Below are 18,147 nucleotides of genomic sequence, written 5' to 3'. Positions count from 1 at the left end.
TTAGTAATTACTGGCTTTGGAATTCCATCAGGGACAATAATAATAACTTTGAGGAAGGTTGCTAACTATCCTCAAGCACAAAACCACTTTTTGAAAACAGTAACAGTCAAACTGCTCAAATAATGATTTCCAATAAGTTTTCTTGGTTCAGCTGGTCTCCTTGGGGGTAAATGATTCAGTTGTATAAATGTGAAAATTATTCTCCCTGCTTTCAGGACCTGTATGAGTAAGAGGAAAATACTATTTATCTTGGTAATACAGAGTTAATATTGCTAAACACTAAGTCATCATTAGAACTGACTACTCATTTCTAGTAAACCATAATGAGGCAAACCAGACACAGGCAAAGGAACTTCACGAATACCCTCAAATATGTAATTTGAGCTTGGGAGACTTGGCTGATATATACTTTTATATGAAAACAGACCTTTATCTAACTATTCGAATATGAGGATGAGCTCACAAAGCTGGTACTGAGACCACACTACTCATACTTTCTCCTGAGCTTGACTACACTCAAATCACAGAGGTCACATCAAATGACACAAGGCCCATCAGATAAAAGAGCTGATTTGTTACAATTCTGTCCTTCATTTCTTCATAGGAAGAACCTGCTTATCCTAAAGACAGTGCAATGGATTTACATATTAAGTGGCTTAAGCAAGAATATATGAAAACTCAGAGGAACTGGAAAGAAGTGGATAACAAAATGAATGTGACAATAGAAATACGGAGAAAGATGATCAGCAATAAGGCACCTTTAAAAGATATTCTTAGGGTATTTCCTTTCTTAAGGTGCCCTTATCAGGTAAAAGAGCTATTTTTATTAATGACATTAAATTCTGTGTTATAGATGTGATAGAACTGTAGGCATGTTATTTTACTGGATGCTTCCAGCGAAGTATCCATTGGCATTGTTTTTTTTAACCTAACTCAAATTTTTGCAGCTAATCCCTCTCTGAAAGGTTCACCAGTGGTAAATGTGCCACACACACCACTAGTGGGTTATTTGAAGTATTCTGGTGTTACTTGATGTATTTCTTCCCTGCTTTGAAAAGAAATGAAAACCATCCTCCACTTTATAACCTTTTTAAAATGAGCTGGTTTTATCCTGTCTTCAAAGTGCATGCATTGTTTACAGTTTTGGTTTTGAGTTTTGCAATACCACATATTTGTTTTTCTTTTAGCTTTTTAGGGAGTTCCAGCTTCTAACACACATGGACATTTACAAGAAAACAGTTGGGATTTTGGAGATTTATTCAGAAAATATATTGTCTTTGTATGTCGTGAGGAATAATCCAATTAACATTATGCTACAAGAAAATCTGAAGCAGCACACAGAGGAAGATGTTCTGAAATGTCAGTACAAATCTCCTATGCTCTGAATACCAGAGTTTTGTTGTAGCTAATTGTTCTTACCTATGCAACTAAACTAGTTTCAATTTTACTGCAAAAACATTTTAAAAATGTTACAGTTTCTTTGAAAATATATAGCAATGGGAAGCATTAAGAATAAAAACTAGTAAATTAGTAAAAAAGTCAGTCAAGTATTGAAACTTTTTTTTCTATTGAATAAGACTATAGGCTTGATAAAGTTAATAACTCCCTTAAAGTAAGTATTGCTAGATGAGCAGATATGTATTTCTAGATATGTAAGAGTGCTTATTATTTTCTAAAAAAAAACCACAGAAAACTAATTTTCTGCTCTAGAAATAGTCCCATAAAAAAAGACACAATTTCCTTTAGAAAGCAAGGTATTGTTTCCATGGTTAAAACCTTTATTCCAGTGAAATTAAAGTAGTAGTTCCCACTAACAATTTCAGGTACCTCACCTCTGCGGAGACACATTGCAGGAAAAAGGGCATAGACTGGTACCTCTGGTGAGCAGGTACCAGAATCATCCATGTGTTTGGCTCCCTGGCTGGTGGGGAGCAAACGCCTGCTGTCACTCAGCTTCTTTCAGTCTGAGAAGTCTGGAAAGCTGCAAGGACAAAACCTTTGAAGAATTTACTCAGAATGGTTATTCTTTTCCAGCTGTTGCTGCCTATGCCCAAGCTTAGTTCTTTTGATAAGTGCTCCTTAGACTCATTTTCTATTGAACAGGCCTAATGCCACAATGTCAAATCAAAGGTCACACGATATGACATATATTTCCTATGCCAGTTTCACTCCATTTATTGCCATGTCATTTCTTAAAGAAGAAAGCAGCATAGGTTGAAATACTGGGGCTTTCTTTTGTTAAGCTTAAAACCACAAATACTCGATAGCTCATGACAGATTAAAAAGTTATCAAGGAATAGACTAATCCAGAAAGCCTTTATGGACTTTTTACTCATAGCTTTGGCCTTAGAAAATAATGGATATTGTAAATAATTTCCCCCTTTCTTATACAGTTATGTCCACAGAGACTTTAACTCATACCTTATTAAAGTCCCAATGCCTTCACTTTTCTGTTTTTCCTCTCACAACCAGCTTGACCTAGCACCTAGATAATAAATGCTGGACAAAGTAAGTTCAGTGAGAGACACAACACCAGAAGCTTGAGCTGCAAAAAAGATGTTACAGTCAGTAACAGCTGAACCAGAGGGATAGCAGGTCCCAGGTGGTTCTGCAGCACCAGCTTGTACTGCAGCCTTCAAAGCAGAGTCCTTTGGCAACAGGACTCCCCAGAGACATCCATTTTACTGAGGAGAGAGGTGTTTGGGGACGGGTGGTGGGGGTAGGAGGACTGCTCAGCTCACAGACTCCACTGGAAGCCAAAGGTCAACTTACTGTGAGAAACTGAATTGTAATATTGAGCAGCAGAATTCCTTGAGTGATTTGAACACTGATGTCCATTACCAGCTGAGGCACTCAAATATTCATTGTGGTACAAACGACTCTTCCAAATGGATTGAACAACAACTCTGCTGCTGAGCTGTTAACTATTACATAGGCTGCAATCTGTTTTACCAGGATGATACTGCAGTGCCAGAATGTTTTCATTTGTAATTTAGTAGAAATCCTTGCCTTTTGACAGATATGAAAATGACTGCTGCATGTTTACTCCTGCCAGATGTCTTTGGAGATGATTCCAGTCTGTTTGCTGCAGTAAATGAGGAGGTAGGAGACAGAGCACCAGCAGTCTTGGTCTCTTTCCTTTCTATCAGCTCCCTGGGCTCATCACCTGGCCTTTTGATGGCTCAACTTAGTTCCTGGAAAAAGGTGCCATTAGCCTGTGTTTTGAGTAGAAGGCAAATAGTCATAGAAATACTAGATAAATTCAAAGCAGTGTTATCAGGCTTATTTAATTCTCTGACCTGTTCATTTTAGTGATGTTGTGGCATCACTTGAAATGCCCTTTTTTAAATTTAGGTAAAGGCAGTGACACCAGTGTTGGAAGTAAAGAACCCCTTCAGTGTGAATTCGTGCGAGTTTGCATTGTATGTGGAAAGGGAAGAGCTGGCCCAGCTTGATGACTGCACTATGGCCCTGGCGGCGCTGGTAGCTGCATTTCATGTATTCGACATCCCATGCCCAAAGAGGATCCACAGGACACTGAAATTCCTGGAGTCCCTGGTCTTTGAGGTGAGGAACCCAGCATCCCTGCCCATCCAGGTAAAGACAGGGCTGGAGGCACACAAGTATCCACTGTCTGATGGTTCACACAGCAGTCCTCTCGGAAGCATTTGATATTTTGTCAAAGTAAATCCCTTTGGTGTGAAGATAAATCAGTGCCATTATTTCTAGTGGAAGTGTATGTAAATTTAAAACAGTTATGTTTAACAATGTCCTTTTTTTATTGTACTGGTTACTTAAAAAATATAAAAACTTAAGCAGTTTTGTTATTTAAAATGTAGATTTTAGAGAAGTCGGGAGATAATGAAATTTTCTAGATTACTTCATGTGTCATGTATTATTTTTCTATATGGAGCATTTGACAAATTCAGATAATATTTTGACTGTCAAGAAATAAAAAAATACATATTGTGAGCCCATGCGAGCACATCACTGCTTCAGATGCTAATACAGTTAATGTTTTGAAGTGGCAAAAATTAAAGACTACCATCACTTTATAATACTATGATCAGTGAGAGCCTAATATAATAATTTTTGTGATTTATAATGGTTGGCCTGACTTTTAATTTGCAGAATGATGAATTTTCACTACTTTCTCCTTGCATGAAACATTATTTTCTTTTGTTTTAACATTAATCCTGAATTTACTAAATAGGTTTCTTAGATGAGCTCTGAAAGTAGCAAGAATGACTTATCTAGGATGCTGCCATGTGCATTTGTAACCACAGCTTTGGTGCTGGAGAGAGAATGCCTCATTTTCTTTCTGGATTTGTTCCCCAGAACACATCAGTCTTCTCCATATGATGACTCCCTCTCTGCCCACACAGAGCAGAGGCCCTCTCCTCTCTTCTTTCACAGCCTCCTCTTTTTCCTAACACGCTCTTCTTAACTTGTGCATGTCTGGAAATCCCAGGGGATAGCTGTGCCTGGCAGTGCACAGCTTTGGACAAGCGCCTAGCTTGACAGTAGCAGCAGCCAGCAGACATGACCCATTGCTTAATTAGAAATAAAAAATGGCTTTTTATTAAAAGCATACATTGTATTAGAGACTAATCTCCAACCACTTCTAAAAATGTCAGTGTAGGCAAAGCAGCACTAGTCAGAACAATTCTATAAACACTCAAACACAGCTTGGAAGACTACAGAAGCTTTGTTAAAGCTTGGTTGTGCAGGGGCGACTTCGAGATAGAGGTAACAGTGGGAGATCCTCTAGTATGAGAGGAGATGGCTCCATTTAATTGCCAAATTCTCTTGCTAAAGTCTCACCATTTTTCACATGGCTCCCATGGAAATCAGGGGACAACTTTCAGCAGTGTAATGGCTGGGCTACATCCAATCCAACACACAAAACAATACCAACTGCCATTTTAAAGATTTAGTAGGTCTCCTGAGTGTTTTTGGTTTCTAAGTGAATTTGTTGGATGTAGTTTTTGTAACAGAGGTGGCTACACCCAGCTACCTCATCACATAGGAAGGATACAAAAGTAAGGATTATATATGCCCTCACTCTTGTATGTGACAGCTGTATGAATAAAAAAATTGGACTCTGTATCATTTAAGTGAGCTTTAGTCTACATCTTGTAAATACTGTTAATTGAAACCCATTTCTTAAACCACAGTACTTTGTAAGTAGGTGTATATAAAAATTCAGGGAGCTGCTAACATCCCTGAGTAATCTCTGCTGAACTGTAAATCTCCTCATTGGTTATCACTGCAGGCTACACAGAAGGTATAGGCAAATAATCTACATGAAAGCACAGAACGAATTTGACATTTTAGTGATCTGCCTGCGGAACTTCAACTGCTGCCGGTGACAAAGTCCAGGTCTATAAATGGCATTCTGTGATGGCAAGGGGCCTGTAAGCCTTTGGAGTAAGTGCCAAGGGAGAGGTCAAACAGCAGTAGCCAAGCTGCTCTTTAAAACTCAAGGCCACATTGAGCTACAGTGAGGAATTACTCCACAGCACCCTCAGGAACTGCTGGGGTTCATCTGGCAATCCTGGGCACACACAAAGGTAACAGACGGCTCCAGTTCAGGTTTTATTGGTATTGTAGTACAATAAGAGTGCAATTTGAATGTACAAATATTCAACAAAATGTAAAAATATTATTTATGCAATGCTATGGAAAGAAATTAACAGAGCAATGCAACTTACTTCATACTGACCCTGTTTCACCTCGTATTATGGCAGGTACCAGTCACCTACACGATCTGGAAGAGGCACAGAGAGTTCTTGAAAACTTAAGAATTCCAGCCAAAGAACAGCCTAGCAAAATCTGTGGGAAGATGTAAAATTCTCCCAGCTCTGTGCAACGGAAATGCTCTGTTTGTTCCCAGCTCTAAAGGCTGAGCAACTGCCCACTGCAGTGCTAAAAAGAGGGCTGCCAAAAATCTTGATCCAACTCTTCTGTATTTTTTTGCAAAAGCAACATTCTGGAACAATCCTCAGTATGCAGGTAGCTAGGCTTTCTCCCATATAAAGTGCATCTGGTTTACATCTTATGTATATATACCAAGTGCAACGACTTTCCCTGACATAATATAATAATCCTCCAAGAAAGGAGCTTGCCTCACCCAAGTACCTGCTGGTGACATCTGCAGCCTGCTGATGACCCAGTGAAATGCATGTATTTTACACCCAGGATGTGCTGGCGTACTAAAGGCATTTAAGCATCCTTTTCCTTGAGCTTTGTCTTTCCCCGTATGTCTTATTCATTTACAAATCAGACTTTTCAGCTAGGAAGTGGTGAGTGAAAAAATTCACCCACCACTGGGAAAACAAACTTATGTTGAATATGAAGCCCAAGTAGCACGGTTTTTCTCCTCTGCTGTGGTAACTATACTGGAGACTGAGAAGTGTAGACAAGATTAAATGTAATTTCTGTTTTGCTAATCTCCTTGTCTCAAAATCCACCTACTTTCGCTCATGTGCTGAAGGTCTGTAGCAGGCTCCCATGTAAAAGGCTGGGACTCTACTGTGCAGCATAAACAAAAAGTCTTCTGTGAAGTCAAACTTTATTTTTCAGTTGCAGCCTTCTCTATACTGGTCTTTTGATAAAATACATTAAAGATGCTGGTGGCAAAACTCACGTAACATTTTTGTAATCGTGCAAAAGTAAAAACATTCAGTTATTAAAAAAGCATTGTAATTTCAACCCCAACAAGGTTTGTTTTGTTACAAGCGAAAAGACAGTTTTATAATCTGTAAAGTTATATGCTGTAGCATAAAGTGTCACATATGTAACATTAAGTGTTTCCTTTTTAAACTATGGCACAAATACATATTAGCCATAACAGTCTCGTCTGGCTACCTGTAGCCTAATTTTTGGCTAATCAGTTTTTCTTTTGATAGAATGAAGTAAAAGCTTCTGAAAAGTAAAATGGATACATGAAGTAGTATTCAAGAATCCTTAGAAAATATTAACGTTCCCTTATATAATACAGCATAAATAATTATTGAAGGTTTTCTTGATGTCCAGAGAAAGTTAGGGATCCTAACCATCCATGGAGAATTAGCGCCATTAATTTGGTAAATAAGACCAGCTGACTCCTTTGTTACACAGTACCTTCTCAAAAGCTTGAACACTTCCCAGAAGGATTCAGATATGTACTGGCTCTAGGAGAATATAAATAGTCCACCAGTGCTGAAGTTATGTTTCTTCCTTTCTGAGAGTCCTTACTCAACAGTTCTAGTGAGTCTTTGTGCTTTGAATAAAACATGAGCTCCAGTGGAGAAAGCTGGCTTGTGCACATTTTCCATTATCTTCAAAGTTCATTGTGCGAGTTTTTCTCTGCAGCTTTGAACATCAGAATGGAATTAAAGATTTTTAGGGCTGGTCCCAGTTTAATGCTCATTATTTTCACTATGTCTGATTGGGTCATTAGCAGAAATGCTTCTCCATCAATTTGCTTTAAAAGAAAAACACAAAGCTATTAATAGGTCTGACAGTGCAGCAGTATAGATGTTTCAGAAAACATGAAAAAGTCCCAGCAATTTCAGACAATGTAAAGGACTGGCTGAATACAAACACTTTCAAATGCTTTGAAGAGAGCTTTGACTTCAACCTTTAAGGCAAATCAGCTAGTCTAAAAGAACAGGATGATCTTCTTTCTGCTTGAAAACAACTGTCTGGCTAATTTTTAGCTAAACTGTTCTTATTTTCATACTGACAGTACAAAAGCTATTGGAAAGTAAAGTGGGTAAATGAAGTATAATTCAACTGTACTGAAGCACAGCACTGTTTTTTAACCTCTTAGCTATTCCTTTTATGCAAGCCTCCACAGAGAAAGCTTCTGGATTTCACTCCCAGCTCCAGAGCAGGAACCCCCTTAAGGCCACCACTTTCTGTTCATTAAACAGTAAGTTAAAATGAATTTTGATCCCACATGAAAACAGGGGCCAGGCTACATAAAACTGCCTCTTCGACACAAACACAATAGAACTCTTCAAAACGTGGAATATTTTTTTTCTGCCAGCTTTGTAGTGTTGCTATTTTAGTTAACATTAAAAGTGAACATTCTCCTGTAAGCAAATTACTCTGTCAGCAGGAGTGATAAATCTGAGCATGAAGAGCCCCAAGGTTCTCCCTTGCAAGGGCTTCAATGGGGCCAACATTTTCCGTGTAAACTTCAGCTCGTTTAGGTACCTATAGGTACATTTTCAGTAGAACCTAAGCTGGTTAGCTATAAAAGGCAACTGTGGTTAAACCAGCTGCTCCGGCTTAAAAATACCAATCTGAGATAAAAACAGTGTAAGTTTCTGTAGGACTAGAAACTAAACTTTCTGAATGAGACACATTGCAAAGGAAACCTGCAAGGTACACCACAGCACTGTAAATTGGGGAACACTGCAGTCAGAACAGCATCACGTGGTCACTACAGTTACTTTCTACTCATTTTGTACACAAAACCAGACTTGGTGGGCTCAGAACCTGACGTGTGTGAACCTGGAGATGCTCGATAAAAAGCCGCAGCATCTTAAAATAAGCAGGATGAGGGTTCATTTCCATAGCAGAAGTTTGAGCCAGCATCTTCTACCTACTGAAAGACCTACTGATGTCAGCCAGTCCATTCCAGTTGATCTCAATGGGGGAGGTTTAATTTACTAATCACAGAGGAAGCCCAAGAGGCCAAATTCTGAAGAGGGGAAGCATTTTCTTACATCTCTGAGAACTAAAGTGTTAAGGATTCATCCATCTCCATGGCACTTGCCACTTGCTGACTTGATTAGTAATATGCCAGCTTTTATTCTTAAACTCATTGATAAGACACCCTAAGTGACACAGGGGATGATCTAGCCTTGCATACCTGCTGCAACCATAAAATGCCCAACATCTGAGCAAATGCAAAATGCCCAGAGATTCAGCCTGTCCTTTGATATGCAGCCGTGCTACTCATTACAATCTACAGCACAGCCTGAAAACTTGTTGCAGGAGATTAGCAGGGCCATCTGTGTGCATTTTTCTCAGGAGGTGCCTTCTCAAACCTAACTACCAAAATTATTCTTCACTTGAAAGGCTGGCTGACTCTGTCTATTCAGGTGGCCTGGCTGGGATAAGCACCTGAACTATTCACTGTGGCATCTGTGATGAAACTACCTTCTTGAAACTAAGTATTAACAGGAATAACAAACCTCTGAGCAGAAAAGAAAAAGCCAACCTAGTTTAAAATGGCCTACTGTACCTAAAACCCATATCCATTCCTAATGACAACTTTGGAACAACAATCTTCTCAGATACTCGAAATGCAAACCTGGCATGCTCAGAAAATGAATAATGCTCCTCTGAACCTCATCAGAACCTTCAGAGGTTCTCACTTCCTGCTCACTCAAATCACATTCATAAACTGACTATATCAGGAGGATGAGCATCAAGAGCCAAGTGTGATCAGACAAGATGCAAGGAGTTTTAGGACGCAGTTATGTTGAACCACTGTTCTGCTTTATTTTACTTATTAACATCCTGCAGAACTAAAATGACATACCTGCTCATAAATTTCCTCAAACCAGATTAAGAGACAACAGTAGTCAATCAGAAAGTTTCTAAGTAATTTCAATCGGCAGGAACAAAGCTAGAAAAGCACAAGAGACCTGGCTGACACTTAGCTAGTTTTACCTTTTCTTTCCTCCCACTTCATGACCTACAAACCAACCTAATCTTCCATACATTTGCATCTGACTTTAAACAATGTGGCATTGGAATTGGTTGCCCAGGAAGGTGGTGGAGTCACCATCCCTGGAGGTTTTTGAGGAGGTGTCTGAATTTACAGGGTTCGGGTGATAGTGCTGGGTTCAGGGTTGGACTTGATGATTTATAGGTCTCTTCCAGCTGTGACAATTCTGTGATTCTATGCACTTCATCCTACTTCTTTATATGTATTTTTAATTATGACATAAAATTAGCACTTCCACCAAGCTTTGTACTCTTTTGTCTTTTTGAAAAAAAATTCACCCACCTCGTCTTTAAACACCTTGCCATGTTCTTCACATCCTGGTAAACTCCGTATAAACTCAGAGACCTATAACCAAGTATACAACAGAAGATTTATTAAGACCTGTGTTTTCTCAAAATAGCGGTTGACAATCAATAAAGTCTTTCAGCTATTGTTTTTACAGCCTCATATTTGGTGTTCTACCTTCTTCTGTAAGTGCATGGAATCACGCAGATGGGTGTTTAAGGGCAGGATTCACAAAATCAGCAAACTAAAGGAATACATCCAACTCCAGTCCATAGGACTTTTTTCAAAGTTCATGCTTCTTTTTTTCTCTGATTAGAGGAGATCTGACTGCCTCAGGTGCAGAAAACTGCCTTAGTCATAGGTACTTCTGAAAGTAAAGCAGTGACAAGACTGTCTGTCCAAGCATTATCACATACTTCTACAGAGGCAGGGCTCTCATCTTAAAATCACGTGTCATGGTCTGACCATACCCATACCATTCCTCTTTGGACTATATTCTCACCATCCAAAGCAGTGTGCCACATCCAAACTATGAACCAGGAATAGCTTCTTGGTTCTTGCTGACTCCTAAACCATTCTTCAGAATGTTTGTATGGGTACTAGCTATTAGTAGTGCAGACTGTGAACATCTGATATGCTGGGCCATATATTTAGCACTTTTCTTTCCCTTATTAATGCCAGTTAATATGTTTTTATATACATAAACATATTTATCTGTATCTATACACATATGAATTAACACTTCTGCTTCCAGGCTGAAAGGCAGCAGAACAGGCATTTTGGGGGATCAGTTACATTAGGTCTGGCTGAGTCTAATCCTCTGAGTACTAATATATTGTTGTTAATATATGGGAATAATCTAAACCTCTGAATCAATCTTTAAGGGCAGTGGTAGTAAGATAGAAGATAAAGGATGAACCTACCTCATCAGTACTCCACTTAGAAACTTTACTGGCTGGGATTCCAGCTACACTTGGAAGGAGCTTGCTCTGCTGTTCCCAGCGCAAGGGTAGGCCAGGGATTTGCAACTTGGAAGACACAATAAGTGGTTGAGAAAAAAGCCTCTGTGCGCTGGGTTCTTCAACATCTTCAACAACAGGAAGCAATAAACAAGCATTAAATCCTTCAGTCAATGACAAGATCAGCCACAGTAACAGCACGTTCATTTCTATTGATATATATGGGCCTCCCTACACAAGCTGTACAGTTCTGACTACCCCAAAATTGTAGTACCGTGAGTGTTCTTCTACTGGTATGACTATCATTATATTGGTTCTATATAAATATAACTACTCTTACACAGAAAAAGTCTCTTTCAACAAAACACAATTCTATGACAATACAACTGTTAGCATACCACATCATAGGTCAAATAATTTTAAATATTTTAGTACAATAAATTACACCCACATTTAATAGTTGTACAGCAGTACAAGAATTAACTTAATTCCAGGGTTGAGCTGTTACAAATTCATCAAGAGCAGAAATGCACTTCTACAAAATTCCGAGTGAATCAGCTATACAGTTCGAGCCCACACATTTATGGCTCATTCACAACAAAAAGTTTTTCAGTTCTTCTGAGGAAAAAATCACAAATGTCTGCAAATTCTCTGCTTCCACTTTAACTGAATGTTTTATTTGGAAAATAACATTTAACTCCTTTATGCTGCTTTTTATTTTACTATTCATCCATAATGGAAGGGATAATTTCCCATCCCCCGGTCTCAAAGGTAATGTACTGGATGGGAGGGTGTCTTCAGCCACATGCTGCTGTTGCTGCTGTTGTCTGGATAAAAGCAGCAGTCGCAGATGTGTGTAGGAGGAAAGAGTGAAGAGGCACGCCTCGAATGATGTCAAACTGCATATGACATCTACGTTCATTTAGGTCTCTTGGAAATACACAGTGGGGCTGCTCTTGAACACATAATGTGGCCAATATAGGATGTTATTACACTTGCTTAGGCTGTTCTGCTCCTCTGGCTTAATTCTTTGTTACTTCCAAGACTTATCCTCATTTTAGATCGATATCCATTATTCAGAAGTTGGCTGATAAGCCATTTAGTCAGCACTGTCAGCCTACTCATCAATTTTTTTAAATAGACTCCTTGATTTTTTACTATCATCATACTCTCACTCTTGGAAGTGAATTCCCTAAATGTCTGTTTACATTTCACTGTTGTTCTTCAAATGCTCCTTAGAGCCTCTAATACTAGTAAAAATCTCAGTGAGAAAGGAATGAGTCTCGTAAGGCAGCATGCATGTTGAATGTAAAGCCTAATTTACTGAATAGTGTCTTTTTAATTGCTCCCTTGAATCTCATTCCCACACTTATCCCCTGATTTTTTCATTCTAAAAAAAGATCTCTTAATAGTTGAACATATAAGTATTTCACTATTTTTCTTTCATTCACAAAACTTGTAATACATTGATACTGCCACATAAATAGCAGACTACCATACTTGTGAAGATAATATCACACAAATTATACCCCATATTCACACAAATAAACAAATTGTACATAACAGCATATAGGTACATGCATAGCAGCAATGACAGCTGAGGTTACTTATGTCTCTATTTTCAACACTTTACAGCTCTGTCAAACCCTAACAGTATCAGATGACAAATCTATGCTGGGCATCTGTCCATGCTGTGGGTTTTAAATTTCAAGCAAACACAGGTCAGCTTTTTATGAATGAGGTTAGCAGGAAATAAGTTAGCTAAGGTGACACTGTAAAATGCCAAACCTTGTACTTCATCTACTCACATTCAAGAACTCTATTTACTGACATGGAAAGGAGTGCAATGCCTAATGCCTTTGAGGATTTGGTCATAAATAAATACCTCTGCTCCTAAGCCTGTGTAGTATCTGCCTCGCAGATAAGATAAAGAGCACGAAAGGACCACGCAAAGTGCCAGTTTACCCAACTAGATGGAAGGAAAGAAAAACTAAAAGTCCCTAACCCTGTAGCAGGTATAACCCCATCACTGACAAAAGGAAGTTTAGGCTTAGTGTGGGTAATCTTTTTGTAACAGAAAGCCCAAACCACAGCATTTTGGCTACAATCTATGTCTGTAACACCAGATATATGAAAGTTTTCCCCACTCTATTCTCCTGTATTCCTTTCTCTACAAGCCCTGCTTCCCATTGAGAGGCAATCTGTGTTTCTGGGCCAGGGAATAAAGGAGATGTACTCAAATTTATGTTTCAATTGGGACTTTTAGGAGAGGAGTAACTTGAGGTGCACCAAAGGTTAGCCAGTTTCATCACAGAGCTTCTTGAACCATTTAAGTTACTGAAGAAACATGATCTGCTTGCCAGCTCCACACGAGACAGCAGTTAGAGGCAGTAAGTTCACACTTTTAAACCTGACCCCGTTATCTGCTGACATTTTGCTTTAGCATCAGCCCACCTGCCTTTACATTCTTCTTCATACTCTATGTCACCTTGTTATCCTTCTCTCTGAACCATATCTTTCTTAATCCATCTCTATCTTCTTAGTGAGAACAAAACATAACCTTACATTTCAAAGAAGCTAAATGGCAAATACTTTCCAGCATTAACAAGAGACCATTAACAGTGCTCTCCTGCATGGCTCTAGTCCTTACCATGTATAAGGTTTTTAAGCACAAGATTTATGTCCATTAAAAAAAGTTAGTATGAATGGACCATGATTTCATTGTTGTTCTTCATCTCCAAATAATCTTTCTCCAAAAAAAGGGAAGACAGCAGTACACATTTATAAAGTTACCAGTAGAGAACATGGCAAAAGTAGACTGAAGAATAATAATCTAAGTGATATGCAGAAAAAATAAGGCAACAAGCACAGGTACCAACAGTCACAGTTCACAAAACCACAACTATTTTATCTTGAGCTTTCCATGAGTATGACAGCAAGAACTCAATGACCCATTTTCATCCTACAGAGTAAGTATTATGGCACATTTAAATACGTAACAACATTACATTTATAAAAACGACAACTTTTCTAGACAGTAATGTAAGAAAGCGTTCTATTTTCATAAATCTAATTATGCAAGAAGCTAACAAGCAGAGATCGCTGGTGAAACTTTATCCAAATAGTCAATTCTGTCAAACTCAAAATGCTTCACAAAATCAGGTCAGTTTTTTTAGAATTAAAAAAGAATTCCAGACCATTTAAAATGCTCCCAACTATTTGAATGTTTTTTCTCTTTTGAAAAATGCAAAGTCAAACAAAAACTGCATGCTTCCTTTCTGCTGAAACAAAATACTTAAATTGACCAAAACCTCTCTTAATTTGCTTTAGAGGCTTTCTTCTTTTAATGCTTCATTTTCTCCAGAATTCTGAACCACATTATGTTTCAAAACACCATAACACCTTTTTTACAGCTCTTAAAACAGATGGAATCTCTCATACTTTACACAGTCTTTAGGTTGCCTCTTAGATCTATCTGAAAAGTGCTGGCAAATGATATTTTAAAATTAAAAAAAAAAAAAAGCATCAGAAGTTAATAATTAGAAATAAAACACTACCTTAATTTTATTTTTATGCAGTACTCTACTAGTCTCAAAGAATTTCCTGGATTTTACAAAGACAAGATCACTTAGAAAGTAAGATAGGTAGCCCTTAAAGAACCACAGTTACTCAAGACCTATGAATTTTCATGAAAGCCTTATAAACTTTGTGTCGCTGCACATAAATTGCTGAATAAAATAATCTAAAAACTTAAGGAATTAAGATTAGGAAATTAAGACATTTAGCTTTGTATTGACCTTGCATGAGTTAATAAAATACTGCAGCAAAAGCTGCACTGAAACAATGCACTGACTCAATCCAATAACTAGCCTGATATATTAAGTTTCACACACGCAAAATAATTATCAAATGTAAGACTGTGATGTTTGGGATTTGTGCTGTATTCTTTCTGAACAATGAGGATAAAAATGAATAATGAACAGTAACCTCAATTTGGCCAACTGGATCTGTGAACAGACAAGAGTTTTGATACAGCAGTACATACAACCACACAGAATCACTGAATGAAAGGAAAGTTCATGTTGGAAGGGGCCTTTGGAGATCATAGGATTCAACCTTCTGTTCGAGCAGGGCATTAGACTAAGTTATCCAGGGACCTGTCAAGCCAAGTCCTAAAGACTTTCAGCAAGGAAGATTTCACCTCTTTTCTGAGCAGCCTACTCCAACTGTTCTCAAGGTGGATAGTTTCCTCCTTATATTCATACAGAACTTCCTGAAGCAACTTCTGTCCACTCCCTTTTTCCCACCACTCAGTATCCTGGAAGACAGCATACCTCCATTTTTTTCTGGAACTACCTTTTAGTTACTGGAGGACCGAGACTGGATTCCTCCAAGACTTCCTGTCTCAAATTCTTTCAACCTTTCTTCACATGGCAAGTCCTTCAGTCATCTTAGTGGTCCTCTACTGGACTGTCTCCAGTTTTTCAGTGAGGTAAAAATCTTAGCCATTCTTCTTTAACACCCATGAAAAATAAAGAGCCTGCTCTGCTTATGGGCTGCTGGAAAGTATCAGACTGCACAGGAGACTGTTAAAAAACTTTCCTGTCTGACCAACCAGGATCCACTCTGGCAGTCACCCTCAACAAGACTGAGGCTGGGTTGAGTAAATAAATGTTATACTTTTACAACTTGGACTGGTTTAATTACCTATTTTTAAAAGTCAGTGGAAAAACATTCTTAAATTGAAATTTTTTATACCAGTATTCATTTTGCACTCATCTTTACAACTGTGATAAAATTCTTGGCAAAGCCTTTGATGATTATAAGATAAAGAAACAGTGCTGAAAGTGTTGCTGTCAAGAAATTTTTGGACACAAGTAGTGAATATGGAAAATAAATTGTAATGAGAATTCTCATGAATAAGTTTCATGAGAATTTCAAGGAACATCACACTTTTTCAGTTCTGCAAATTTTAACATGAAACAAATGAAGTACTGACAATTTACCTTTAATTTCATTTGAAATTAGCAGGTTATTTTCTGTCTCCTCATCTTCACATTCTTTGTTCTTTATGGTGTCCTTTGTTTGTAATACTCCACTGAGGAAAATAAGATGTTCAATTTTTATTAATACCTCATAAAAATCACCAAGCATGATGACATCTCTTGCTAATAATGCTATTAACACACCAGGATTCCCATACAAAGGATGTTGTATCATCATAAAATAAAAAAAACAGGATTAAATTTCTGACTTGATTTCTGGTATGGCTACTGGTGTGAATTTTGCAAAATCTCAAGAATACTGTAAATGAAGATTAGGTAAATCACATCAATTCATTTGACTTCGTAATCGAAACTGGAAAATATATAAATGAAGGCAGTGGATGTGTACACAACAGAAGATGGAAAGAGTAAACCCACATATATAGCTGCACGCCCTAAAAAGCCTTACTGGTTATCTACGCTATTTTCAGGAGCTGTCTGAAATAACATCTACTATTTCTCTGCCCAACATTCATCTCCACACGACATTTGCATCTTCAAGTCAGCTCCTAGGAAAGTCAGGGGCTAGGAAGCCCCTAGGAAGTCAGCCCCTTTTCAAACTCTTCCTTGAGAAGGTATTTCCAGCCTGGCTTCTTACAGACGTGAAACTGATATGAACTTGCTGACATGATGTGTGTATTTCCTTGTGCTTTTATGAACCTGAGAACACTTTGGTCCAATCTTACTAAACCATCAAAGATGCAGAGCTCTTGGCGATACTAAGTACATAATGAGCATTTTCTAAAAATAGGCACCAGACAGAATGATCTTAGAGTCAAGACTACAAGAAAGCCTATTACTATATGAGTGGATGCTTCACCTATGTACCAGAGCAGCAGTCAACAAGAAACCCTTTACAAACATCACAAACACAGATAAAAAGCCAATCTAGACCTAACACCTTGTTAGACATCAAGATCAGCTAACCTCAAAACACAAATCCACAGAAGAAACAGACCTGTCTAATTCCACTGTTTACATTTATACTATTGAATACTATTTATATATTATATACAGGAAAGCATTTGTCATTAAATCAACTAGGAGCTTCAAGGTCACTGACATTAATAATAATATAATTAACACACTGTTAATAGTGAAAAAAATTGAATACAGCTAATCAGAAAATCCAGCCTTTGTAGTATGTGCATATACCAGTGGAATGCATACAGCAGGCATGCTTTCTTGTGCCACAAAGGTCTCCTCACAGTATCTTCAACAGAAACGTTACCTTGACTTATCTACTCAAAAATTATTTTCCTAACTCCACAAACACAGACAACTTCTAAAGTAACGTGCTACAAAGTTGCGCAATTGATCCAAAGGCAAAGGAAATGACAACTGTAATTCAACATAAAGAAGAGAGATCACTAAAACCTGTGAGGAAACAGGTACCTCCGTATTTTCCTGAGGACAATTTTCATAGCAACATGCATCCCGAAATTTTACCTCACTAGTTGCTACTAGACAGTAGTATGAATTGAAGGTTTTGGGGAAAGGGTTAGAAGACAAACGGAATTTGCTTTTAAGAAGCAGTATAATTTGATTCCCAAGCATGAGTGTTCACCTTCCTTCACTGTAAAGATTTCCAGAGTGGAATTCCTATTACAGGGAAATCCTTTTGTTACTTGGAAGATACTTTAAAATTACACTTGAATATGCTACAGGCATGTAATTTTTATATTGAATTTTCATCTCAGGAACATTCCAGAGAGAAAGACAGCAAGCAGTAATTACATACATAATTCTGCAAACCAAAATATTCTAGTATAATTGTTTGATGCATAGAAAGCTTTAAAAAAAAAAAAAAAAAGAACTGGAGATTAGCCGAGTACCATGGAGATTAACACAACAAAATAAAACTCATGTTTGGGTTTGTATGTGCTTGGTTCCTCAATCAAGGACTTCTTTGAAACAAGAGATTACCTGGAATATGAAGGTATACACAACTGAACTGAAGTCAAACATAATTAAATCCACACTATGAACTCAGCAGCTAAAGAGCACACAAATGTATGTATCTATGTCGTCAATTATGCATGTGTACTTTGAATACACATCTAAAAAGATCCACTGGGTACTGCAATAACCAGATGATCAATATTTTATAACCCCAGCAATTCACATA

General features: G+C 37.9%; 2 protein-coding genes across 7 annotated transcripts in view; one reads left to right on the top strand and one right to left on the bottom strand.

The window, feature by feature from the left end:
* SAMD3 (sterile alpha motif domain containing 3) overlaps positions 1–3,745 on the top strand; it is a 34,627-nt gene extending 30,882 nt beyond the window's left edge. Inside the window, exons 8-11 of the mRNA XM_027880525.1 lie at positions 605–808; positions 1,188–1,359; positions 3,020–3,102; positions 3,355–3,745. Of these exons, the coding sequence (XP_027736326.1) occupies positions 605–808; positions 1,188–1,359; positions 3,020–3,102; positions 3,355–3,672 (777 nt within the window). The 3' untranslated portion in view covers positions 3,673–3,745. The remainder of the gene's footprint in view (positions 1–604; positions 809–1,187; positions 1,360–3,019; positions 3,103–3,354) is intronic.
* Positions 3,746–5,585: 1,840 nt separating this feature from the next.
* Positions 5,586–18,147, bottom strand: part of L3MBTL3 (L3MBTL histone methyl-lysine binding protein 3) — a 78,585-nt gene continuing 66,023 nt past the window's right edge. For all 6 annotated transcript variants that reach the window (XM_027880568.1, XM_027880570.1, XM_027880569.1 and 3 more), the window contains 4 exons: positions 15,981–16,072; positions 10,939–11,102; positions 10,013–10,075; positions 5,586–7,468 (listed from right to left, as the gene is read on the bottom strand). In XM_027880568.1, the coding sequence (XP_027736369.1) occupies positions 7,325–7,468; positions 10,013–10,075; positions 10,939–11,102; positions 15,981–16,072 (463 nt within the window). In that variant the 3' untranslated portion in view covers positions 5,586–7,324. The remainder of the gene's footprint in view (positions 7,469–10,012; positions 10,076–10,938; positions 11,103–15,980; positions 16,073–18,147) is intronic.

The sequence above is a fragment of the Empidonax traillii genome, unplaced genomic scaffold, assembly GCF_003031625.1.
Source record: "Empidonax traillii isolate 1590-97213 ecotype Southwest subspecies unplaced genomic scaffold, ASM303162v1 scaffold72:size2462915, whole genome shotgun sequence".
In the NCBI taxonomy this organism is placed as follows: domain Eukaryota; kingdom Metazoa; phylum Chordata; class Aves; order Passeriformes; family Tyrannidae; genus Empidonax; species Empidonax traillii.
Note: the sequence above shows the minus strand (reverse complement) of the source record. Positions and strands in the feature narration are given on the sequence as shown.